This window comes from Patiria miniata, unplaced genomic scaffold, assembly GCF_015706575.1.
Source record: "Patiria miniata isolate m_02_andy unplaced genomic scaffold, ASM1570657v1 HiC_scaffold_22, whole genome shotgun sequence".
NCBI classification, from domain to species: Eukaryota; Metazoa; Echinodermata; class Asteroidea; order Valvatida; family Asterinidae; genus Patiria; species Patiria miniata.
Genome location: NW_024037061.1, coordinates 12,353,328 through 12,379,383, shown reverse-complemented (window position 1 = coordinate 12,379,383; position 26,056 = coordinate 12,353,328). Strand labels below are relative to the sequence as shown.

General features: G+C 40.4%; 1 protein-coding gene across 3 annotated transcripts; it reads right to left on the bottom strand.

Moving 5' to 3' along the window:
• Positions 1 to 579: 579 nt before the first annotated feature.
• Positions 580 to 25,567, bottom strand: LOC119730238 (cytospin-A-like). Of its 3 annotated transcripts, none has more exons than XM_038203045.1 (6): positions 17,464 to 17,577; positions 6,785 to 9,110; positions 6,112 to 6,220; positions 4,980 to 5,096; positions 3,998 to 4,057; positions 580 to 1,548 (listed from the first exon to the last, which is right to left on the bottom strand). In XM_038203045.1, the coding sequence occupies exons 1-6, from the start codon at positions 17,492 to 17,494 to the stop codon at positions 1,459 to 1,461; spliced, it is 2,733 nt and encodes a 910-aa protein (XP_038058973.1). In that variant the 5' UTR covers positions 17,495 to 17,577; the 3' UTR covers positions 580 to 1,458. The 3 variants fall into 3 exon arrangements, with proteins under 3 accessions (XP_038058973.1, XP_038058974.1, XP_038058975.1); XM_038203046.1 differs by lacking the exon at positions 17,464 to 17,577 and adding an exon at positions 25,488 to 25,567 and having other exon boundaries at positions 581 to 1,548; XM_038203047.1 differs by lacking the exon at positions 17,464 to 17,577 and adding an exon at positions 25,488 to 25,561 and having other exon boundaries at positions 581 to 1,548; positions 6,785 to 9,134.
• Between the last annotated feature and the right edge of the window lie 489 nt (positions 25,568 to 26,056).

Sequence of the window (26,056 nt, the reverse complement as noted above, 5' to 3'; positions counted from 1 at the left end):
TTTCTTTCTGAAAATTCCAGCAAAAGCAAATGTTGTACATTCCCTTTAAGCGAACCAGCATTCACATCTCAGCTGTAATGTGTATTGTGAACTTGTCCCAACACTTTCATACGAGAGTTAAAGCCCAGCCTTGCATCAATGCAGCTGGTTGGCTGTAACGACCGTATTGGTTCAAATCAATTTCAATAGTGCGTAACATACTGCATGCCAGTCTTTGAACTTGCATGAGACTTGGACAAGTCTACCATAGTGTTAGGATACAACAAAAACCACATCAGCCATCTTACTCAAGCCATACGCCTGACGACAGGATGCCAGTCTAACTGTAATTATACACATAGAAAATGCCTTTGGCATAAATGGTCTTTAACAGCTACACATAGTTATATAATATTGGAAGGCTTTCGAGGGGATACAAGATCATATTGCATGAGCTTTAACAATAACAGTATTGCACGAGTCAAAGACGAGTGCAATATTGTTATAGTGAGTGTAATATATTCTTGTATCAGCCATCCAATATTATTATTATTATTTATATCAGGCTGACTTGATCCGCAAATGAATAAATGTCTTTATTTCTCAAATTTCCTTATTTCTCAAATTTTGTTAAATATTCTTCGCTTACCGAAAATACTTTGCGCTGCTCTAAGCTGCCATTGTGGTTGTTGACAACAGTGCGCATATACCCTGCAGCGTGCTGCGTCTGCTTGCGACGGTAACGTGCGCGGCGCTCTGTTGACTGGTTGGCAACTGTGAGTTTCTTCACTCTTGATTGTGCGGGAACCTGCGAAATTTACTAAAATGCCCGGATGAGGCATAATATGTCCCCATCTGGGTTCTTTTACTGACATAATATTGCAGTCATCTGGGTACATTTTACGAAAGCATACAATACGCTGATATCTTTTCTTTACCACTGGGAAAGCCTGATATAAAAAATAATCAGTAATACATGTATGTTTACCAAACAGGCTATGCCAAACAAGAACAAATGATGTGACAATAATGCAGATATTATGTTAATGTGATGGTTACACATGCATTATAAGGGAATACCTTTTAGCATATATGCTTGAATACATATTGACTTGGAATGTTGCAACTTGCATGCATTGCCATTAGAATGTGCTGCTTTAAAAGCCGATACCTTTCAACCCTGTTTTAAAGATTACGTGAAATAGTAAGCTATAAAGTTTACGGGTAACACCATGTGGAAAGATATCTCTTCTTGGAAGAAGTGTGGTTCTGAAAAGAACCGGTTGGTTGAGTGTAGAACTCGACGTTTCGGACGGTGTGCTCTGTCCGTCCTCAGGAGGAAAGATATCTCTTCTTCTTCTTTCAAGAAGAGATATCTTTCCACATGGTGTTACCCACAAACTTTATAATTTATCTCATCCGCCATGCCAAGCTTCAAGTCATATATAACGTGACATAGTAACTTGGAGGGAATGTTTACTACGTCTCAAAATGCTTGTAGAGTGAGGTGACGTAGGTCATGACGGACTGCCAGTCCGGTCGTTCCATCTTCACCATGTCATCAATATCCTGTGATTCGATCAGGGGGGCAAAAAAAAAAAGGTTTTACAAATTTTAACAAAAAGAGGTTAACAATGTGGTCGCGTGTTGTCTAGCAGCAGGGCACAGGATTCATGATCGTTAGATTGTGGGTTCGAGCCCAGCCGTGGCCATTCCTGTTGTGCTCTTGAGTAAGGCGCTTTACCTCAATAACTCCTCTCAACCTAGGTGTTTTATTGGGTACCGGCATTATTCAATGCTGGGAAGGTAACAGACTCGCTGTGGAGGAGGTGTGGCAATCCCCCCACAGCAGCATTTCATAGACTCGAGTCTGGTCCAATTGCTTCGAAAGAGAGATAGGCACTCCATTCCTGTGAACACAGGTTCAACCCCCCTTTACTTTTTTTTCTTCTTTTTTTTACAAAAAGATGTTAACAATGTGGTCCTTGCAGTGTCTTTTGAGAAGGCTAAATGATTAGGTGTGTGAATTTAGGGAACCGGTGCATTTACGGGAACCGGGAAACCGATTGAAAAAAAATACAGGTAGTATCCATTAAAGAAACCCAACCTCAAAGTTCAAATCTTGGAAGTTACTGTTCAGATTGTTCATAAAGGTCTGTGCGATAATACTACCACATCGGTGTGCCAGTGCAGCAATTCATGTGTTGTACAGTGAACTTTGTAGCGTTTTGGTGAAAACTGCAACTTTCACGGGCGTCATAAACGTGACCATCTGTATCGTTTCTCCATGTAGCCTGGTTTTCATCTTGAAAATTCCCCACAAATGACATTCAAAACCTTTCTTTTTCATTGTCTGAGAAGTTACCTGTACAGGGTGTTTCAAAAAAAAAGGAAACCGAACTACAAAGAATGAGTATGGACAGACGATATGTTTACTGGCTATAAAACTGGTATCATCTGAAAGTGTAATCTCTATGCTTTTCAATGATACCGTCTTTAGGTTTTCTGAGTCATGCATCACTGAGTATCGTTGTCTTGAAAATTAGATGTAAAAATGCAGTTGGTTCACTTTCATAAAAAAAACCACTGGGCATTGTGTGCCTATTGCTACGGAAATGTCTGTGAAATGGCTTGAATGTTAATCCTCGGGAAAATGGCACATTGTTTTGAACGTGGCTTGGTCAAAACGAGAAAATTCATGACAAACAATAAAATCCAGTTTTGAAACCAACTTGACTTGGTCTTTTGGTTCTTTTTATGCACTCGTGTCTTCTTCTTGAATACTTACTCTCATGCACACCATGCCTATTGTGTTTGATATGAAAGTGAACGAACTGCAATTTTGCATCAAAATGACAATGGCGCTCAGTGATGCATGACCCTGGAAATGTAAACAAGGTATCATTGAAAAGCATAGAGATTACGCTTTCAGATGATACCAGTTTTATAGTCAGTAAACATTTAGTCTGTCCATACTGGTTCTTCAAAGTTGGGATTCCTTTTTATTGAAACACCCTGTATAGTTGTTTACGGGTACCCGATTCCTGACATCAGCTGTCTGGTAATCAGGTACCCGATTCCGATGCACCGCCTATAAATAAATAATCAAATTCAGGATGGTGGTTTGTCGTAAACTTATATCGGCCACAGGTAATCCCGGTTTAGTGAGCAGTGTGTACAGCAGCCTTGTATGTATCTATTCCTGTATACATTTATGCATCTATGGAGGTTTCAAAAGGTTTTGAATTTTTTTTTGGGGGGGGGGGGGAAGGAGAGCTGAAAGCAAAAACCTTTATGGGATCATCTCATGTGGGCATCAAGGCTGAATCCATGCAGTTGAGCACCCGGGGGGGGGGGGGGGGGGCTCTAGAACCCCCCAAGGGACGGATCCAGAAATGTTCACAGGGGGGGGGGGTTTTCATCAGCAAAAAATTCTGAAAATGTACACAGGTTTTTTTCTCTGGACACTTGGCCTCCGTAAACTTTTTTTGGAATTTGTATGGAAGAAAAAAATTTTGGACAGAGCTGGGGGGGGTTTTGACCCCCAAAGAGGTTGTCAATTTTTTTGGGGGGGGGGGGGTTCAAAATATTTTTTTAGTCCCACGATTTGACCATGGTGATATGTATGTGGTCTATTTTTGAGTAGAATAATTGGGGTGTAAATGGCGCCACCAACATCAAAATAGTCCATTCCCCCCCCCCCCCCCCCCCCCAAAAGGTAAAAATATTTTTTGCGGCCAAAATTTTTTGGCAACATTTTTTGACAAAATTCAAACTTCTAAAAACAAATTAAAAAAACATTTGTGAGCCCCCCCCCCAAGAAAAACCAAACCTGGGAGCGCAACTGAATCCATGCCCAGTGTGAATAGGTCCTTTGGAAGCATTTCTCACAAAAAAAACCAAAAAGTCATTTTCAATTTAACCTGACATTACAGATGACAATCCTGTGGTGTGAAAAGAGATTACCAAAACACAAAGCCAACCAACTGAAAAGAAATCACTCCAAGGAAGAACTTACCAGAATGGACGATATACCCAACCTCTCGGCAGCTTGGAATGCCAGTGTGAAGTTACGCCTCTGTAAACAAGAGAAAATGGAATTTACCATATCACACTACTTTAAATACTAAATTGTCAATAACATTAAATGGTTTCGCAGCTTAGGCCAAAAAAAAGTCTCTGGTTTCTGGTATGGAGCTTGCCCCAAAAGTGGTGCGGCGACGCGGCTTTTTTTTTTTTTTCCCTACGTTTTTTCTTCTTCAAATGTCGACTGATGACTGCAAATGGTGCCCGACTAAACTTAGTGCAAATATATGGGAGTCCAGAGAGGCCACATAAAACTTATACTCGATTGTAACCCCATCTTAAAACACGTTTAATTGTGCAGCAGCAGGATTCCAGTCAAACCAGTGAGTTTGGCGGTTTTGAGACATCATCTTTCACTGAAAAAAAAGACTTTTTCATTTTGCCGACGCGCATGGCTACGGCGACGCGCGCGCACACCAGAAACTTTTTTATTGGCCTTACATCGAATTGGGGAAACGACAAACGAGATATGAGGAAAAGAGGCATAATAGGATCTATAGCACTTTTACCAGAGGATCAAAAACCCATAATGTATTATTACCCCTGACTGACGAGCTTTCACATTTTTACCAAATGTGACGTGTGCCTGTTTATACATATGCTCACTCCTACACTATTTTCTCTACACTATCTTGTCTTGGGCCAAGTGGTCAGGGTTCATGACTCATGATCAGAATGTTAGGGGTTCGAATCCAGCTGCCGGCTATATGTTGTGTCCTTGGGCAAGCCACTTAACCCCCACTCGCCTCTCTCCACCCAGGAGTATTGGTACCGGCATTAGCTAGGGAGTAACCTGCGATGGACCAGCATCCCATCCAGGGGGGATAGAAATATTCCCAGTTATTTCATGCCAAGGAAACGGGAGATAACGCCGGCCCGATGGGCCATGTTGGCTCGTGACAGACTTTACTCACCTTGTCTTGGCTGTTCAGTTCATGCATCGGGATCTTGCTGGGCATGTAGCTGTGTATGATGGCACAGAATCCCAGGCCATCATTCCAGCTGCTACTGAAGTTGGTGATGTCGATATTCTAGTGAGGGCAAAAGAAGAAACAGAAAAATAATAGATGTATTTTAGGATCTTTTTAACCACAATAAGCAATATTCAATTTGTGACATACATGTACTGTCAACAAATAATAGACATGACAAATATTCTCTTGATAACCAAATTAACTATTCGCAACCATATTTTCCAAAGTATTGTAGCACAAACTGTACCATAATTAACACTATCATGAACATTGTTCCAACTTTGATTCTATCGTTTATAGACCCCTCTCATAGACAGCCATTGTCATAGGAAAATTACAACTGCGTGTTCAACGCCATCAGATGCGTGTGCATGCGGTGTGCAAAATGTTCTAAACACGCGTGCATGTTGCTTGAACTTCCTTCGAAAAACGGCGCAGCCGATGTGCGTTACAAAAATTTGACGACCAAATTGCCGATGCACGTGACAATCTGTAGGAAGTGACGTCATTTGAGAGAGACCTATTCTACATTGCTGAATGCTGCATTGACTGAGCACCACCTCAGCAGGGTATGAAAGACTCAAGCCCAAAGTTCAACACCATTCTTGCTGAACTGTTCAAAATATCCACAAGTGACCCTTTCGAATTTTGCAAAGCTACCTGAAGTGCGTCAACTGCGTGTTTGCAATCAAAACATACTGACCAATTAGCCCCCTCCCCATGACATTTTGACCTATCACAGTTTTTGCAAAACCAAATATCAAACAAAAGTCTGACATGCATGCATTCACACTTTGAGGCACACTATTGGAACATGCAGCCGTGCATAAATTTAGGCCTAGACTATACTTGAAATCCTCCACACTGCTCCAGGATGTCATTGGCTCTGCCTCAACACATTGACAGTAACTGCTGGAGGATTTTGCAAGATTGAGGCAGTGGTCACCCCTCCAAGGACCACAATTAATAGATGATTTTGGAGGATTGAGGCTGTATGCAATTTTTACATGAAGGCAGTCGGAGGATTTTGCAGGATTGAGGTTGCAACCTAGCAAAAATGCCTGGACACTACCTTGAATCCTGCCGTCTTGGCCTGGCACCATTTCAGCAGTGCGTTCCTCTTGGATCCTCCACCTCCGGACTTGACCAGAGCAGACAGGGGGTCTTTCTTCTCAGAATCACTGTCCACAAAATCAACAGCGAAGGAGAAAAATGATTTTAAAAGGGTTTTACTGAAGCCTGGTGAGTTTTATGAAGGTTATCCAACCTTTTGGACAATTTGATATTTTTTTTTTTGGTTTTAACAAATTAATTTAAAAATAACATTTAAAATAAAATGTGCCTATTTAGTAGAGAAAAAGGTGCTAAAAACTTCTGTTTGCTGAGGGCACTTCAACACCAACTCAGCTACACTAACTCAAATTAAAAATATTACAGGATTGAGCACATTCAATTCAACACTGGCACACATTGTGCCAATACTGCACGGGACTTGACTGAAGCATGTGAATCGATGAGCACACGCCGTCATTTTGCAATAAAAAGTCCTTTTCATTAGTCGCAGCACCAGATATTGTAAGCTATGGAGAAAGTGGACAAAACAATTAAATCCCAATATCAAATATCACCCGAGTGATTTTTTTCCAACTTTCACTCGGGAGGTAACACACTGAGTATACAGTGTTTAAACGTCGGTGAAGGGCAAAACCTATAATTTGATCAAATATCACCTTACTGCAGCCTACCTTGTTCTCCTTGGATTGCTTTGACTTCCTGATGTCTTACTATCCGGTGAGTCCCGTGCCGCAGGAGTTGTCGGACTGCCACTTTTACGGGGACGGAAGTCGGCAGTCCTGAAGAGAGCATCTCCGATAGTTTGCCTGGCGTCAGTGCGAGTGGCCCCAGGTGACCTGCTGGTCGGTGACCGGACGGGCGTGTCCTGGCCAAACAGTGGACGCAGAGGCTCCTTGGGCAGCTTCAAGTCATCGGCAGCACGGACAGGATATGTGATAGAGCTCTTGGTGTCGGTGGAAATCATGGACGTGGTGGTGTTGCGACGTGTGAATGCCGGTTTGGAGTCAAAGGGTTTCGTCGAGGCAGTGGTGGTGTTCCGTCTGCATAGGAGCGGTTGGGAGAAGGAGGTGTTCACAGGAGACACTAATGTAGGACTCTGGGGGACCTTTGGTGTGTCTTCTGCTGCTGCTGTCTCAATCGATTTGATGAGGCTCTTCACGGACAGCTGGGTGTTAGTGGAGTTGGCCTTTCTTGTTGCCCGGCTTCCAACGATATCGGAGTCCGACTTCATATACGCATGCATCCGTTGTCGGATTTCGGTTTCGGTTGAGGTGGGCTTCAAGTGAATAGGACTCAGATTGGGAGCTGTGTTCTTCCTCTCAAGTTTCCGCAGCCGCTCCACTTCAGCATTCAGACTTTTAATCTTCCCCATGAGTTCCTCTTTGTCCTTCTGCAGCTGCTCGACCTCAGTCAAAGCCTCACTTCGGTAGTCATTGGCAATGACTACGGCATACTGCAAGTCTTTCTGAAACTGGATCCACTCTTCGGCATCCCGCGCGCTGACCCGTTTTAGGTCGGTCAGCTCCTTATGATGGTCATGTTTTTCTTTCCGGAGGGTCTGCACAGCTTGGTTGAGATCAGCAATGGTGGTGAGGTGTTTGACTTTGTCAGCCTCATGCCGCTCTCGAGCTTCTTCCAGCTCCAGGACAGTCTCCTTCAGATTGATGACTTCTGTCTCCAGCTCGTGCTTCTCGCCCTCTATCTCCTGGATGCGTTCATGAATCTGTTTGACCTCTCTCTCAATGTGCTCTCTGGCTGCTTCAAAGTCCTGATCTGACTCCTCTATCTCCAGTTGCTGCTTGGCAGCGTGCTGCTGACTCTCCTGCAAGGCCCGCTGGAGGATGGCGCCGCGCTGCTCCAGGGCTTCCTTCTCCTGCTTTGCTTGGTCCATCAGGTTGACCAGATTAAGCTTACCTTCAGGATCCTGATTTTGCAGCATGTCCGTCAGGCGGGATCGTTCCTCCTCCATCATGACCTGGGTCCTCTCCAGTTCCACCTCTGTGCTTGACAGCTTCCCCTTGGCCACGGTTAGTTCCTGAGACTGCTGTTCCATTTCTACTAGGGCGTTGTCCAAGGACTGTTCCATCTCACGTATCTTCTCCTTCAGCTTTGCTATCTCTGACTGGCTCTCCTTCCGATGTTCGCTTAGAATCTCTGACAGCCTTTTTCTGTCCCCTAAGCTTGGGGCCATGCTTGTGCAAGCTTCCGTCAGGTCCAAACTTTGTAAAGAGATATCTGTGAAAGCTGTATTGAAAGTGTCATCGAGGTCATCCAGTTCAATATCGACTCTGCTTTCTTCTAGACGACCCTTCAAAGACTCCAAGTAGCTCTTGAGATGCTCCACCTTCTCTAGTTGTCTGTACAATGCTTCAATAATGACACTCTTTTCTTCAGTGAGTTTTTCGTTCTCATAATTTAGCTCGTTCACATTATCTTGGAGGTCTGTGAGTTCCTGGAGGGTGGCCTGGAGCTCTTCATTCACCGTATAGTGGTTTTCTTCCATCTGGTGGATGCGGTCTTGCAAACAGGCCACCGAGCCCTCGCCCTCGCTACTCAGGATCTCCCAGTTGCTCTCAGAGATATTAGGGGGCTCCTCTGGTACCATGGATCCCTCTGAAGATGAGGAGGGAAACCCGGGAAGTATCTGGTCTCCATTAGAATCAGCGATGACGAAGGAGTTGGTGGTATCGTCCAGGTCTTCGTCAGTGTGATGGGAGCGGTCATCGCCGCTGGCGGAGCCTTCCAGCCTGAGTAGCATGGCCTTCTCATTGTCGGTCTTGGAATCCAGCGTCTCCAGCTCGTGGGTCTTGATGCGGTCCTTGAGGATGCGGTTCTCCTGGCGCAGCGTGTCCAGCTGCTGCCTCATGGAGGTATTCTCCTGCTGGGTCTGCTGCAGGAGGTCCTGGATCTCTGACCAGCCGGCCGCAGAGTCCGACTTGCCAGCTGTCTGGCTCATGATGGTGGAGAGGAGAGCCTCATTGGACCAGGTTAATGTCCCTGCAGATTAAGATGAAAACGACCCTGTGTAAATGATGAGAGAATTACCATACAATGTCATAACTCTTATTGCAAGAATGTTGTAGAACACTGTTCAATAAAAGCCACAAAATGGCTGATGTACCGTACATGTATGCCGGCAATGCATGTAAGCGTAAGCCAGTTTGAATACAAATGGACTTTTCCACGTCCACCTGCCCAAACTGAATTTCCTGTTTGGTACTTGTGCTTAACTTCAAGAACAATTTCTACAGAGCCCAATTAAATTTAGGTGTGCGCAACTTAAGTTTGCACAAGTACTGACATGACTGAGCATGTCTATTACAATTATCTGAAAAATTAACACAGCCACTGCCACACCCACTGAAAAAATGCACGGACACATCCATGAATGTACAATGTAAATAAACCAACACTGAAAGAACATGTAGGCATACTGTCTTGATTAGAGGGAATACGGACACAACATTTGCAAACATCAAAAAATGAAATGATCAAATTATCACGAAATATCTTACTGAATGTTTAAGGAATGACATTCTAAAAGCACCCTGTAAAATCGTGGCTCCTGGTGTGCTGACATTTTCAAGAGAACTGGTATTTTTCCAACATTGGTCGGCCGACCAGCGTTGGAGAAAACTGGGTTTTTTTTCAAAAGCTGTTTTTTCATAATTAGTTTTACATCATTTTCTTTGCAATTGAGGTACACACCTGTGAACGGTACTTAGCCTGCTAGACTGATTCTCTGACCTTACAATTCCCCACAGTTTAAAAACTGCTCTGTTTCATCTTAAGTGGGGTCAGGGAACCAGACTACAAAAACATTGTTTTTCTTGGTTTTTCCAGCATCCTCAAGCCCAAAATGTGAAACAAGTCAGTTGAACAATATTTGCTACATTGTATAACACTCTAATCCCCCAAATCCACCTTCTACTGAAAATTGCAGCAAAAGCAATGTTGTACATTCCCTTTAAGGGCCGAAATTAGCTTGCACTAACTTACATACAGTACATCTGTATGTGCAAGTTGTTAACAAAATTCTGTCACAAGCTCGTGCCAATCAGTACACAAATATTGTAAATATGTACAAATTCATGTGCACACCCTTGCAAAAGTTAAATGTTTTATTTTAAAAACATGCATGACATGCATGTTTTTGAAATACATGCCATGAAATGTACATGCCATGTACACACAAAATAAAAAGTTGGTCAGTACATGTACATGTAGTACCGGTAAATTGTACGCCTACATCATACATGTACCGGTATGAAGGCTGCACTAACCTTTAAAATTGTAAAATCAAGCTTCAGAATGGGAACTGTAAACCGGTAAATAATACTCTCATAAACAAACAACACGAGCTGGAAACGTACGTGTCCATTTCAATCTGCCAGAATAGGAAATCAATACAGTTTTATGGCGACATCAAATGACTGACTGCACTATGGTGAATCATTTACTCCATGCATATGCATGATGAATTTGTATTAATGTACATGTACCATACATGTACATGTACATGAACGTGTATATAATTTATCATTTACCATGTTTACACATGGAGATTATGTAGTTTCATATATCATGTGGGTGTGTCCTAGCTTGCTGGCCAACAGTTTCGTGTAGTTGTAGGGCAAAGGTGAAATATGTCAAGGCAAACATTATGGATTTTACTCGCAAAGCAGTAAATGGGTAAAAAGAAAAGGTAAACATCTTAAATGTTAACCCAGGAATGTTTGCTTTGATCTTGGTTACCGACAAAAATTATATATATATAATAATTATCTTATATATATTATAAAAGTAAGTAGGCCTGATTTTCTGGTCTTAACAAGACTTCGTTCTGATGAAGTGTGTCTGTTTTCTGTTCCGCCTTGTGGTACGTGTATGTGGGATGCAGATGCACTACATTTTCCTTGTTCCACGAGCGCAAGTGGGATAAAGAATTCATCGTCAAGCACACGAGGTGTATTATAGATAAAAGCTGCACACTGTACAGTGTACATGTACATGAACTTGTCAGCTGTTATACGTACATGTAGTACATACATGTATGCATGCAGTAATATGCACGGAGTGCGGTATATGGACTGCGCAACATGGGATAATGTAGCAAGGTTTGTTACCATGGATTGAATAATTTCAGCATCGACGATTTAAGTTTGCTTGAAGATATCTATAAACACTATGCATCGACTCCCTGAATACATGTTCCTGCCAAGTCATGCATACATGTACATTGTACATGTACATGTACATGTACAGTGTAAAACGTACGTACATATATGTACACGTACGTATGTATGTGTGTACAATATGCACGCTGGGCAAGGCAGTTTTCATTAATAAAGGATAATGAAATGGTTGATTATTGAAAGATAATACACCCGCATAGCCACACAGTAAATTTTGTTCAGCCAAAAGTCATACCTGTGCGCTGAAAATAATGTCTCTACATCCATACAATACACATGTACATGTAGCTCTGTTAATAGTGCAGCCCTCTGCAACAATGTGTACCCCGGTACGTGTCTCTAACATATTAGGGTGTTGTTTTAATCTATGCATGCACAAAAGATTTACTCATGCCTACCCCAACGATACAAAACCATCAATTCGGGTGATTCACAATGCAGAGCGCCACCAATAGTTTGCCACGGAGAGTTCATTTTTCCCAGTGCATTGTGGGAGATGGTCGACAAATTTGCAAAGCGGGACATTTGAAATTGTTCGTTTTTTTTCCAGTCAGTAGTTTCGTAAGCGTTTGATTTGTACACGTTTGCCCTTTTCTTTTCTTTGTATCACTATGGTGATTTTTGGTAAGGCGGAAGAACGCTATGCCCCAGTGTATAACAAATTACCGCAAGTATCTACTGACACTCATTCAAATGCCTTTTTTTGGGCCATATTTTGTCGACCGTTATTTTGAAAAGTTGACTCTCCATGGCCAACTCTTGGTGGCGCACTGCACTGTGAATCGCCCGAATTGCCATTTTGCTCTGCCATTACACATAAACATAAGGTCTCTATGAGTTTTAAGTTCCAACTTTTTGGGGCAGAGCAGGAGATACAAAGATATAAAAAATACAAATATACAACGGTGATTCTGCTGCATGAATCCAGCACCCGATTTCATCGCAACTTACGATGCATTGCAGCGCTGCGACGCATCGTATCCCTACGATGCGTCGCAGCTACGACGCGTCCTGCGATCCATTTCACAAAACGCGTCGTAAGTGCGACGCGTCGTGGGTGTATTTATAGCACAATTCGGTGACTGTTTTATGTATTAAGTCAGCATACAGTAAATAGTCGTCTGGTATTCAACAAAGAGTCGTCGGATCTCCGCTCGAAATTTGTTAAAATGTAGGACAAAATGGCGGCCGTGCGATACAATTTTAAAGGAAAACGAGCTCTCAGTGGACTGTATAGTTACTTTGAAATTTCAACTGCAATATTCCGGTCTAATTCATAATTATTCAATGAATTTACAACTTTACACACATTGCCTTGGTATTATAATTTCGTTAATGTAATGTTTGTGGCATAAAACTGGCTTAGAAATGACTCTTCTTATTTTGCGATGACCAGTAGACACGTCGTAACTTGCGACGTGTTTTAAGCCGTTGTCAAGGAACTTACGACGCGTTCAACACATCGCAACTTTAGTGAAATGGAAGATACGTCGTAACTTGAGTTGCGACGCGTCGCAGCGCTTCGTGAAATCGGGTGCTGGAGATACAAAGATTATACACAAATAATTGTACAACGGTGATTCTGCTGCGTGAATCCAGGCACGCAATTACTGTACATAAGTTCATACACTTGAGGCCCCTTCCATGGAAAAACAACTGTGTATGTTTTGACACAAAGCAACTGGATTATGGCGAAAGCATTGTGCACAGTGCTACCTGAACACTAGCACAATGCTTTGGCCTTATAAGGATCCAGTGATACATTGTACACGTAACTTGCCTGAATTCGTCTATATTTCCACCTAAACTAGCTTAAATGTAACATACAAGATCATCAATCATTTCTTTAGTAGACAGGTTTATCACTGTCAATGTTTACAAAATGCCACTCCGCTTCCAGGTCAAGAGGCCAAGTGTGGAATCCTATAAATCTCTGCACAGACATATCTATAGAAATGCAAACACTCCAATATTTACGGAATGTCATGAACGTACTGTTGAAAAAACAGGAATGTGTTTCATTTAGAAACACCTGCAAATGTCGTGCTAAACAGTAGAATACAGTTTGCTCAACATTGTTTTTCAGTTGTTTTGAACTTTTTCAATTTTTTTCCTTCAATAATTTATTTATAATTTTTTTTAAATTTTTTTTGGGTACATTTTTACCCCTCTGAAAATACACAACATTGGGTTGTTTTGTATCAAAATTTGTTTGAAAGTAAATATTCCATAACTAAACGTTGGCTGATGTTTTTGGATTGATGTCTCATTCAAAAGTAAAAAGCTTTCGTATTGCTAATTAATTAATTCGTATTTTAACTGCTAAGCCCATTCTGTAGAATCCACTGGTCTCCCATGGGGCCAAAAGATTAGACAATGTGAAGCAATTACACTTTTAGAAGAACGCATGTACCCTTGGGAATCTATAGGGACTGAAAACCAAACCCAATATTGGCCGAGACAGGCATCGAACCCCGGTCTCAGCGGTTGAGGCAAAGGGAAGTACCGCTACGCAAAACTGACTCCCCTGCTAGAAAAATAACAATTTGTTTTTAAAATAATGTTTTTCTCAGGGTGAAACGTGAAATTAACTCAGTAAGAGCAACTTCATGGCTACAAATAAAGTTTCATTTTGGCGCAAAAGAGAATAAACATGGATCAGCACTACGTAACCTGTCACCAGTCACCACAAAATGAGCTTACAGTTGGAAACTACAATTTTACATTACAATGGGACGAAGCCAACGGTTTGAGGGGAGATTGATTTTTGGTTTTCAGGTGAGCCTACATGTATGTAAATCTGTAAATGGGCAATTCCTCGATAAACTGGACAAGGCTGAAGAGTGGAAACTGTATGAAATCTTCCAAACTACAAGCATCACAACATCAAATGTGGTGTCAAATTAAAAGGGACAACAAGATCTTTCATTTGAGTGGTGTGCCGATGATATGGAATGTACATGTAGTTAACATGGTTAAGTGTGAGTTTGGGTAAAAAAATTTGGGTAGTCATTTTAACACTTTGTTTTAACATGCAAAATGAGACTGGTATTGAGAGTTGTTGTGCTTTTAAAGGCAAAGAGAAAGGTTCATATACATGTAAAATAAGAAAAGAGTTTCATTATAATGCTGCAGTTCATCAAACTCAGATTTTATGCCGTGTTAGAAACCATGAAGAGGAAGTAACGTGAGTGACGTAATGTGAGTGACGGTACCTCCCTGTAATTTCATGCGTCTTGCATCTAAAATACACACTTAGGCCTATTTGATTCATAATGGGTTTTTATATCTTCAACTATTGGTTGAATGAAAGGTAAAACAATGTTACTGTGTTGCAGACTACAGTTTTAGGAGACTGTAACAACAAAATTGCAGGACAATTTTCCATGTCCTTTTTTTTTGTAACGTGAGTGACGACTAACAAAACACATGTTTCAAAAAGTGAATGAGTGGATTGAATTTTTCTGTCCATGTTTGAGTACCCCTGACCCCAAGGTTGTTGTATGCCTGGTTTGATTCAGCTTGATCAAATACTTTTGAAGCACTGGGAGGTCAAAGTAGCCTCATGGCATATAAATGTGACGTGAGTGACGGTGAAATTGCCCAAATCCTGTTTTACCTTTCTCCAATTTAGTTGTTTTGGCAAACACCTTTAAATCCTGTTTCTTCCCTAACAGTTGACTGTTCATTCACTTTAACATGACTTCAGGATTTTCACATTTTTTTTTCAAGAATTAGTTTTGCAGCTTCAAGTACCGGTAAGTTGTTAGTCTATATTTCCGTTACTGAACTCAGTACCCCTAAACAATATATTGTGTATACTATTAGAAAGCTCTTGTTCTACAGAATCATACGAATACACATTTTAATCTTGACAAACTCTTACTTTAAGCTCATTTTGTGATGAAAAGTCATATAAAAGTATGTGATGTCAGCAAGTATTTTTTTTTGCTAGGTAGATGCGTTTTTACATGTCAAATTGGTTTACATGTGAACTAGCCTAAATGCTTTCTCCCCTGTCCTTTTTTTTTAATAAAAAGGAGACTGAAATTGACCTTTTCTGTCTTTACAGACAGCTACCATAGCACAGGAACAGCGGAGTAAAACCCAAGTTTCAATTGACTATTCTGGTGCACTGCATTGTACTACCGTACTGTATTCAACCCATTCATCGTGTTCATTCATACTGTTCATGTTTTTTTAACTCCCTATTAAAAGCCCTAGGCAAGTTGGCCTAGAATTTTCTTAATCTGTAATCCACATATAATGTACGTTTGGTGGAAGTATTTGTTACAAACATAATGATTCAGTACAAAATTGCTGAAAAAAGCCATTACTTGTTTGCATAGGCAGTATCACATTCACTATTCAGATCTTGCAACATAACATTCACTGCGTATGCACGTACCAGCAAACACATGTACATGTATGTATACATGGTATACGGTACATTGCATACATGTATGTTACAGGGTTCGTGTGGCCTTTGAATTTATTAACTGAAACCATGATCAGAAATTGGCTTTTGGCAAATGCGGGGTAGTTCACAGTTGGCCTAAAGGCTACGCATGGGTGATGGATTTTGTTTCTCCATGACTCATGCTGCAGTAAAACCCAGGTAGAAAGGTTCTATGTGTACCTGGCTGTAGACGCATTTTAACATGTCTTCACAATTTTGAGAAATCTGCCTCTGATTTTGGACCACTGTCTACATCCGTTTAAATCGTAAAGACAATGTTGTAAATCCATAGGACAATGTTGTAAATCCATAGGACAATGTTGTAAATCCTTAGGACAATGTTGTAAATCCATAGGACAATGTTGTAAATCCTTAGGACAATGTTGTAAATTATCCGAAGGACAATGTTGTAAATCCTTAGGACAATGTTGTAAATCCATAGGACAATGTTGTAAATCCTTAGGACAATGTTGTAAATCCATAGGACAATGTTGTAAATCCTTAGGACAATGTTGTAAATTATCCGAAGGACAATGTTGTAAATCCTTAGGACAATGTTGTAAATCCATAGGACAATGTTGTAAATCCTTAGGACAATGTTGTAAATCCATAGGACAATGTTGTAAATCCTTAGGACAATGTTGTAAATCCTTAGGACAATGTTGTAAATCCTTAGGACAATGTTGTAAATTATCCGAAGGACAATGTTGTAAATCCTTAGGACAATGTTGTAAATCCATAGGACAATGTTGTAAATCCTTAGGACAATGTTGTAAATCCATAGGACAATGTTGTAAATCCTTAGGACAATGTTGTAAATTATCCGAAGGACAATGTTGTAAATCCTTAGGACAATGTTGTAAATCCATAGGACAATGTTGTAAATCCTTAGGACAATGTTGTAAATCCATAGGACAATGTTGTAAATCCTTAGGACAATGTTGTAAATCCTTAGGACAATGTTGTAAATCCTTAGGACAATGTTGTAAATTATCCGAAGGACAATGTTGTAAATCCTTAGGATAATGTTGTAAATCCTTAGGACAAGGTTGTAAAATAAACTGACAATATTTTCTGCTAAGCAGCTACAGCACTATACGGTAGTTAGATCTTCAAGTTAAATGAAGCTTCACAATTGATTTTCTACACAGTGTGAAACATATCATTTGGCACACACAATGTGCATCCTTTTCATCCACGCGCATTCCATTAACAAACTAGCCTGAATGGCAGCTCAGTGGGAGACCAATTTTGGAACAGTGAAGTGGGCTGATGGCAAAAGCATTCACTGTAGTACGAGAGAGTCATTCTGATGAGAGAGCCATTCATGATTCAGGGGCCAATTTAAATGAACTCTTGAAATGTGGACAACAATAAGGATTGGTCAAGGATAACTATAAGGGCTGCTGAGGATTGTTTGGGAGGCAGAAGTTGGAGGAAGTGGAAGGATGATACATTGTATAGTGTCTTTAAATTCTGGGCCTTGTACACTATAGATCCTCAATTGCCATACTGGGCCTCAGTCAACACCACATGTAGCAAGAATGGCTTGTTGACAGGCTGTAGAAAATTCTAAATCTACAGCTGTACATACTGTGAACAGATGCCTTGCCTACCCAATGCACTGTACATGTAAAACTCCTAATTTGGGGATAGAAAGCACAAAATACATAGCTATGTGTAGCCCTAAACTTACAATTTGTCCTCACTGAAGACAATATATGCATACAGGTGTGATCCTTGTGAGGGCCACTGATGATGTACACACATACAAAACAATCCTTGAGGTGTCAATTTACATGACACTTTCTTTGCGAGCAACTCAAACTGGCCTTCTTCCCAGTTGTTCTCCCCCTTTCAGCACGGATTAGCCAGACAGTCCTTATCCCAAATGATCCTGATCTCGAATACCTTGCGTTACATAACACAGAACAATGCTTTAAAGGTTCATTCATCTTTTCGCCATTCCTTTCCTATACATTCTTTCAAGGGTAGGGTGGATAGTAAAGTAAATTTGTACTGCACGTGACATCCTGGAAAATGGCCGAGCAACAAAGGACAGAATTTGGCTTAGAGGAGCAGTCTTCTGATGCCAAAAATAAACAACTGTCACTGCTACAGGTTCCATACCGTACGTGCATGTACATGCATGTACCCCATCCACCACATACATGTATGCCCCTCTCAGTCAATCATCCATCACGTACCATGTATGGCTGTTTAGACAGCCATACGCAGATCCAAATCAATGCTGTTTAACCAGTTCACACCTGGAACATTTTCCCCAAAATGAAACGAGGCGCGGAATTACTTTTCACTCGACCTCAAGCCAGGCGGGTTGAAGCCATCACCCTCGGGCAGCACACTCAAATTTCCGGCCTCACTCGCTGCGAACGGGTGGCTGACATATTTTCCGGCCTCGCTCCCCGCCTGTTTATCTGTCATCCGTTCCGAATACTGCAAAACCTTCACTGGTATTATGTCATCCAGCGCGAACTGGTTCACTGTGCACGCATACTGTACTGGAACCAGCGCGTGAAGTTTCGTGACCGACACATGCAAAATTGCCAACTGGGGCATGCAATTTAGGCTGGCGCGTGCAGAACTTGATCAGCACATTTTTGGAGTATTCAATATTCATTTGAATCCAATAATCGAACACAAAATTAATTTTAAAATGTCATATGTCATGTATGTGCAGCACTACGGAACTTGGAACAGATTTGAAGTAATACTGTGAGCGATTCTTTAATACTGAATACTCCTTCCTACAATGTTTCATCCGCAGAGCAAGCAAAATTTTATAAGTTTGATTTCACGGTGGAAATCAAAAAGGATGAAAATTGCCTTGAACTGTGAACAACTTTCAGTCCTTCACGGCAGGAGGCAGCACAATTTGATACATCCTGCATGGGGACATGCAAGCAAATTGATTCATTCATGGGGACATTTGGGCCAGCGTATGATAATATTCAATCAAGATGAGCGTGGTACGGTCGCGCCTCTTGTCACATCCATGAGGGTCATTTCAAGACTTGAAACCCCCTGGGCATGGGGTGACTCAGCACGCAAACTACCGCACTCGTGTCATCCACGCAACTGAAGAATTCAAGGGTTTTTCGGTAATTCTTTAACTTGGGCTGTATTGTTCGCATCACATTAGCGCTTGCATACATTGTACATGTACAATGTACAACATTTGCAAACATTAAAAAAAATATATAAAAAAAAATTATTATGAAATACCTTACTTGACTGTATTAATATAGTCTCAACCATCTTGTGAAATCACGGCACCTAGTGTACTGTCATTTCCAAGAACAAGTAAAGCGGAATTTTTGTATTGATATCCAACAATGGTCGGCCAACCGTCATTGGAAAAAAATGACCTTTTTTTCAAATACTGCCCCCCCCCCCTCCCTGCAGTTTACCAAATTTAGTTAGTTCACATTTTTTTTTGCAATCAGTTACACATCCGTGAACAGGTGCAAGCCAGCTCGTCTGGTCTCTTGACCTGACAATTCCAGGACGTCTGTACATTGCCCTATTTTGCCTTGGTCACGAAACCAGACTACAAGAACTGCATTTCTTCTGGTCCCCCCCCCCCCCATAGTACAGCATCTACATCTATTCATGAACACAAAACTATAAACAGGTCAGTGTACAATATTTGCTATAAACACTAACCCCAAAATCCATCCATTTCTGACAATTACAGAAAAGCGAATGTTATACCTTAAATTTTTAAATAAAAAAATAAAACATTAGGGCCCTACAATTATTTAATTGAAAAACATTGATATCATATCATAATTATGTTTGAAAGTCCTCAAAATGAATTGCTGTTTTTCAGCACTAAATAAGTGATCAGCTTTTGATTGAGATGTCCCACAAGAAATATCAGAACACCATACAGCTACCGGTACAATGTAAATTATATTTTAAATTGTAAATTCTGAACATCCCTCTACTACCATGACTACATGTAATTCCAACAGTGTACAGGTGTACACCATTGTACACTGTACAAATGTATCCGACATGGAACACCAAATCTAGTTTGAAGGGACACTAGGTCCTGGAACAGCTCAATTGGGCTACAAAAATCGCTTTGAACGAGATGATGTTAATCGGAAATAAAAGTAGGATATAAATATCCACACAACTACCGGTATGCTTTCAAAACTGGGCGTTTTGTGTTTTTCCTGTATTATGCGTGCGAGAACGAATTTCGGGCTCCACTTTTGCGACCCCATAAATTCGAGCTGTTTGGATGCCAGTTGTGATTTCATTCGTAAAGTGTTCGCATTTTGCGGACGTTGAAGAAACCTTTTTTTTTTCTGCACTGGTGATTGGTCACCGCTGTTCCCGAGACACGCAACGTGTATATCGTACACTGAGAACGACACGAAAAAACGTATTCGTACTCCGTCGTGTCCGATGTAAACAAGCAGGTTTTTTTGTTCATCTTTTCTCAGGAACGGCCTTACAAGACATTAGGATGGTTTCCTTTCAACCAGATATTTGATATAGGCTTCAGAAGTAAACAATCCAAAACATGAAATATTCGGAGATTTCAGGACCTAGTGCCCCTTTAATCTCCACGTCCACCCTTTTGGCTTTCTTTGGCTGCAATCTTAAAATGCGGATTTCATTTAATTTTTCTTACAATATGCACATTTTAAATGTCTTCATCACCCAGGGCAGTGATGACTCACAGAGTGCGGAGCGTGGGCAAGTAATCTGATATTGATGGAGGAAAAGGAACAGACAGGATGTTGCAAGCCAGTTTGTGCACGGCTTGAAACACCGTGCAAGCCGTCTATAAATAAACAGGAATATTGAATTGTTGAAAGGCACTGTATGACAACTGACAGATTTGAAAATAAAAAGGGTATATTTATTATCCATTCTAAGAAACAGGTGTATTCATTCGTGCATGGCAGGTTGATAGCCTTTGCATGACACTGGCTGGACAGTATTCCACCAACTGCACTGAGCCTGGGCGTTTTCGCTAGAAAAAGTTCCAACATTGTCCAAAATCTTAATCTAGCAATGTACATGTACGTGCACTATCCATGTAGCAAATTTGTGAACACAGTCAATGAATAGCCCATTGGACGATGTCTTCATTGCATTATGAAGTCCAACCTGGGCTAGTCAATGAACTGTACACGTACAGTATACAGCCCTCTGTCAAAACTGTCGGAACTAGGAAAACGACTGCTCTAGCGAGCGCAGGCTGCGGTCTGCGTAGTCTTGGAGTCCAGTGGTTAAACAGTCCAGTTTTTATAGTGGTTGGCAATCGCGGTGTGTTATATACATGTAGCTGCCTCTGCACGGCCTAACCGCTACAAACGCCTGGCGACAAAGTCTACTGAAAAACTACCTCCTTCCTTTGTCACAGTGTTTCACACAGTGGGTCTATACACACGTACATGTACAGTACATACAGGGGGAGTTGGAAAAGAAACATGCATATCGCGATATCGGAACACTTGCACGTAGTTCAGGCAAGTCAAAAGATCTAGCTTTTTTATTTTGCCCTTTTTTTAATGACAAGTGAATTTCAATTTTCAATTATTTAGCGGGACCCACCCACCCACAATTTGGAAAAAAGTCGAAATTTAAAAACATTGAAAATTTTGAATGACCCCTAAGTCCGGTCATTATGAAACTTGGTGGGTAGTATTGATAAAAGCATTCAAAATCTGAAGTGACGCCATCATCTGATTTCTAATTAATTTTTAAAATTTTAATATTTTCTTCTAATTACTAACAATTACATAAAATATGATCCGATCGACTTCCAACCTGGCACACACTTAGAACAACACCTAAAGATGTATGCCGAATCATAACGTCAGCATGACGTCATCAAGTGGCACGTGACGTCATTATAAATGTGCATATTTTAAGGCCCTATATCTACACAACCGGAAGTCCGATAGGGTTCTATCTCGGAATGCATATATTCCGGGACGTGTTATAGACAAAAATTGCAGTGACGTCACAATGACGTCATCATGTGACTTTATATGATTTTTTTTCTTCAATTTTTGGACTTTTAGTCATATCTCATCAACGGATGGTTGTAAATTCAAAATTCTTTTTGTATGACATGTATGAGGTCTGTTTTGTCATAGATAGATCTATACAGAAAATTTCGAAAAATCTGTGACATCATCATGACGTCATCAAAAACGTTAATTTCTGAAAAACATGGTATGTCCGTTCATTGTGAAACTGAGTGGGTAGGCCCTACGGGTAGGTAGGTATTGATAATAGTATTCAATATCTGAAGTGACGTCATCGTGACGTAATCATCTGATTTGTTAATTAATTTAGAAAATTTTAATTTTTTCTCTCAATTACAAAAACTTGCATAAAATACATCAGACTGACTTCAAGATAGGCACAGACCAACACCATCAGCTAAGTTATGTTGTGATGACGTCATCAATGTTACTCACGTCATGAATCTACATTTTGCTAATAACACCAAATTCACTTCTACACAATCCAATATCTTTTAGAAGAATACATATCACATGTACATGCGACTTGGATGAAACTCTTCACGGCAGTTGTTGCTAAAACGGTCGAAACATTTCTAGTTGTTGTTTTTCTTAATATTTTTTTGCAATTAGATTTCTCAAGTTGTAGGTTTTTAATCAAATTTTTGGTAATCCTTATCTTTAGGTCACCTCTATTTTTTTTTACAAGTCTCTGTTCAAAACTGACTTTTGCAGACGACTGTCCATCTCCAAATCGACTTTTGCAGACTAAAGCAGTCTTCTTTCTTCAGATAAACTCATGTTAGTTGGAATTTTGAAAGCGTCAATATTGCCAACTGTTCAGATGTGTCAAGAAATATCAGAATGTCACTTTTGAGTGTCATTTAGTCAGCTGTTTATGTGAGTCTTTTAACCTTATATAGGAACGGGGTCTTTAAGGTAAGGATTACCAATTTTTTTTTTGATGCAAGTGGGCCTCATTTTCTTATTTGAAATCAGTGGTTTTGGACAATTATTTTAGAAGGGGAAAGAAAGTCCGAGAACCATTTGGATGATAGTCTGGTTAAAACAACCAAAGATTGTGTCGTTGAATACTGTTCCCACAGCACGTCAGGGAACCAGACAGTTCCGTAACGATAGCAATTGAAAGTCGCAATGATAGTCACAGTGGGTAGTATAGGCCCTTCATGTACATTAAAAACGTTGCAACCTGAACCTAAGGCCAAAAAAAAAGTCTCCGGTTTCTGGTATGCGCGCGCGTCGCCATAGCCATGCGCGTTGGCAAAATGAAAAAGTTTTTTTTTCAATGAAAGATGATGTCTCAAAACCGCCAAACTCACTGGTTTGACTGGAATTCTGCTGCTGCGCAATTTCAACGTGTTTTTAGATGGGGTTATGATCGAGAATAAGCTTTATCATGTTTATGTGGCCTCTCTGGACTCCCATATATTCCATATAAGTTTAGTCGGGCACCATTTGCAGTCATCAGCCGACATTTGAAGCAAAAAAGTCGGGTAAAAAAAAAAAAAAGCCGCGTCGCCGCACCACTTTTTGGACAAGCTCCATACCAGAAACCGGAGACTTTTTTTTTTTGGCCCAATGTCACTTTTTTCTTCATACTCGTGTATTACAGTATAGGCCTACCTGTATATCATCTCAACGAAGGGCATTCACTGCAAAAACGATGATATAAGACATGAATCTGGGAATGAGAAACATTTTTTCGTGACCCTCCATAGATTTTGTACACAATCGCAGAAGTGGCGTCAGGTTGCAACCTTTTATTCCGCGTTGTCATGGTTGTGTCGCATAAATTTATACACGTGTACAGCACTGCACCTTACTGCTTAAATGTGGTTTCTTAAACGTCCGCAAAAGAAGAACACTTTATGCCATTATGGCTGGTAAGTGGTATCACAATTACGATCAGGGTGACCATTTTCGCCGTTTTTCAGCTAACTTTGACAGATTTTTGGTTGAAAACGAGTTTGACAGAAATTTTGACAGAATGGATTTTTTGGCAGATTTCTGGCAGAATTATGTATGCAAAATTGGTTTATATTTGTGTGAAAAAGGGAAAGATTTCCATACACAAAGTTCACTCAACACCCTGTGTACAAACCCTATGAGATTGGACTGAAAGTGTTTTTTAAGAAAATGCTTGTATTTTCTCACTGCTCAAATTGACCTTGATGACATGAAATGGGAAATTGCTATCTGTTAGTCAATACAGACATGACAGAGGAAAATTAGTGAACTTCGTATATGGAAATCTTTCCCCGAGGTTCACTGGAAACCAGACTTCGTTGTGATGCAACCGCGTTTTTGCCTGGAATTTATGCAATTTCATTACATGTTTAACGTAGGCCTATAGAATAATAGATTGTTTATATTGTTGATGTACCCTAAGGCAAAATAAAAAAAAAAACATGTTTAGCGTCCTGCCTCTTTTTCTTTTCAAAATGGCCGCCCGACACATTTTTCAAGACAACGCGGCCGGGCTATTTTTCAAGATGGTTACCAGCTTTTTTCAAAATGGCCGCCACTTGGACTCATTGACTATTTCCACAGCTTTAAACACGGTATAAAAGTCTAAAAATATGATTTCTTTCGTCAGAGATCGTTAAAATTTATCAATTTTTGTCTTTAAAAAAAAAAAAAAAAAAAAAAAAAAGGAGGCGGCCTCTAAAAAGGAAGCAGGCGGGGACGCTAAACATGTTTTTTTTTTACTTCGCCTAACGTGGCGCGGCCCCTAACGTGGCGCACTTTTATTTTTCGCCTGTAGCGCCTACCTAGAGCAAAAGTTTTAACTGAAATTTCACAGAAAGTGAAATTTCATCAAGTTCTAAACACTCCCGTTCATAAATAGCGAGTTTATTTACCCGTTACAAAGTTAAAAGAAAAAATTATTTTGGCGTGATTTTCCGATTTTATTTTCAAGTGCAAAGTGAACCCTTTGAAAATGCCCCGAAAAATAAAAAAATAATTTTCTGACAAACATCTTGCTGGGTTTGTAAGTAAAGATAAAAATTATTTATCAGAATTTATCAAGTTTACAGAAATTCTTAAATGTTAATTTTGGAATTTTCTGAGATTTATTCAAGTGCGCCACGTTAGGGAACACTCCGCCAATTTGTGCCCAATTTCCGGACGCGACCGTTTTTGCATTTCGGATTAAATTTTATGAAACCGAAATTGTTCACAGAGGTTAAATAGCAAGCATTAAAAAGGTAAAAGTACCAGTATTTCACTGCATGAATTTGAGGTTTGTCAACAAAGAGGTTTGGCAACACTACACGAGGAAAGTTGGGTAAGCTTCGAAGTGCGCCACGTTAGGGAACACGACTATAATGTAATTTGAACCTTAATTAAAGGAAAACTGCAACATCTGCATGTGATTTTAACTGATTATAGTGGATTTCGAGTGATTTGGGGGAATTTGGCAGATTTTTTATGAATCTGACAGATTTTTGAAGTGCTTTTAGCAGAATTTGGCCATGACCTTACGGTCTACCTGTCTAAAAGTAAAACATACAAAATGGATGGATGGGCGATCGTGTAGAGAAGTAGGATGATGACGGAAATTCGATGATGACTGATGTCATGTGTTCTCACCGATTTGTAAATAGTTTATAAAGTCTGGAAGAATCGTTTAGCAAAAAAAATCACCTGATAAATAATGTAAGAAATTTCACAGGGTTACCTTATTTTAGAGGTCTAAAAATCCTCGAGTCTCCTCGATCTTCGACCGCCAGCCACAAAACAGATGCAGAGCTCGAGCAGCAGAGCGTGAGCAGGGAGACCATAAGGTCGCAGCCAAATTCTGCCAAATGCACATCAAAAATCTGTCAGATTTATCAAAAATCTGCCAAATTTCCCAGAATAACTCGAAATACACTATTAACACTGAAAATCACATGCAGATTGGTAGTATTGCCTTAGTTAAGATTCAAATGACATAATAAACAATCTAGTCACGTAAAGATGTTGTGAAATTATTGGTAAAAATTTCGGGCAAAACGCGGATCCGGCCATGTCCGTTTCCCAGTGAACCTCTAGACCAGCCAACCTGTCCCATTATGCAAGGGTTTGTTTGAAAGGATTGAAGTTTTTTTCAAACAAATGTACACACTTTTGTTCAAATTTGCTGTTTTTCTGTCAAATAACCATTTTTGCAGAATTCTGCCAGAAATTTGCCAAAAAAAATCCATTCTGTCAAATTTCCTGTCTAACTCATTTTTAAACAAAAATTCTGTCAAAGTTAGCCGAAAA

Bases quoted from the DNA above. Each gene is read 5' to 3' on its own strand.
- LOC119730238 (XM_038203045.1), bottom strand. From the start codon at position 17,494: ATGCATATATTGTCTTCAGTGAGGACAAATT. The intron at 9,111-17,463 runs GTAAGTTTAGGG...CTTAATCTGCAG, and splicing joins GTCTTCAGTGAGGACAAATT to GGACATTAACCTGGTCCAAT. The intron at 4,058-4,979 runs GTGAGTAAAGTC...TCTTGTTTACAG, and splicing joins AACTGAACAGCCAAGACAAG to AGGCGTAACTTCACACTGGC.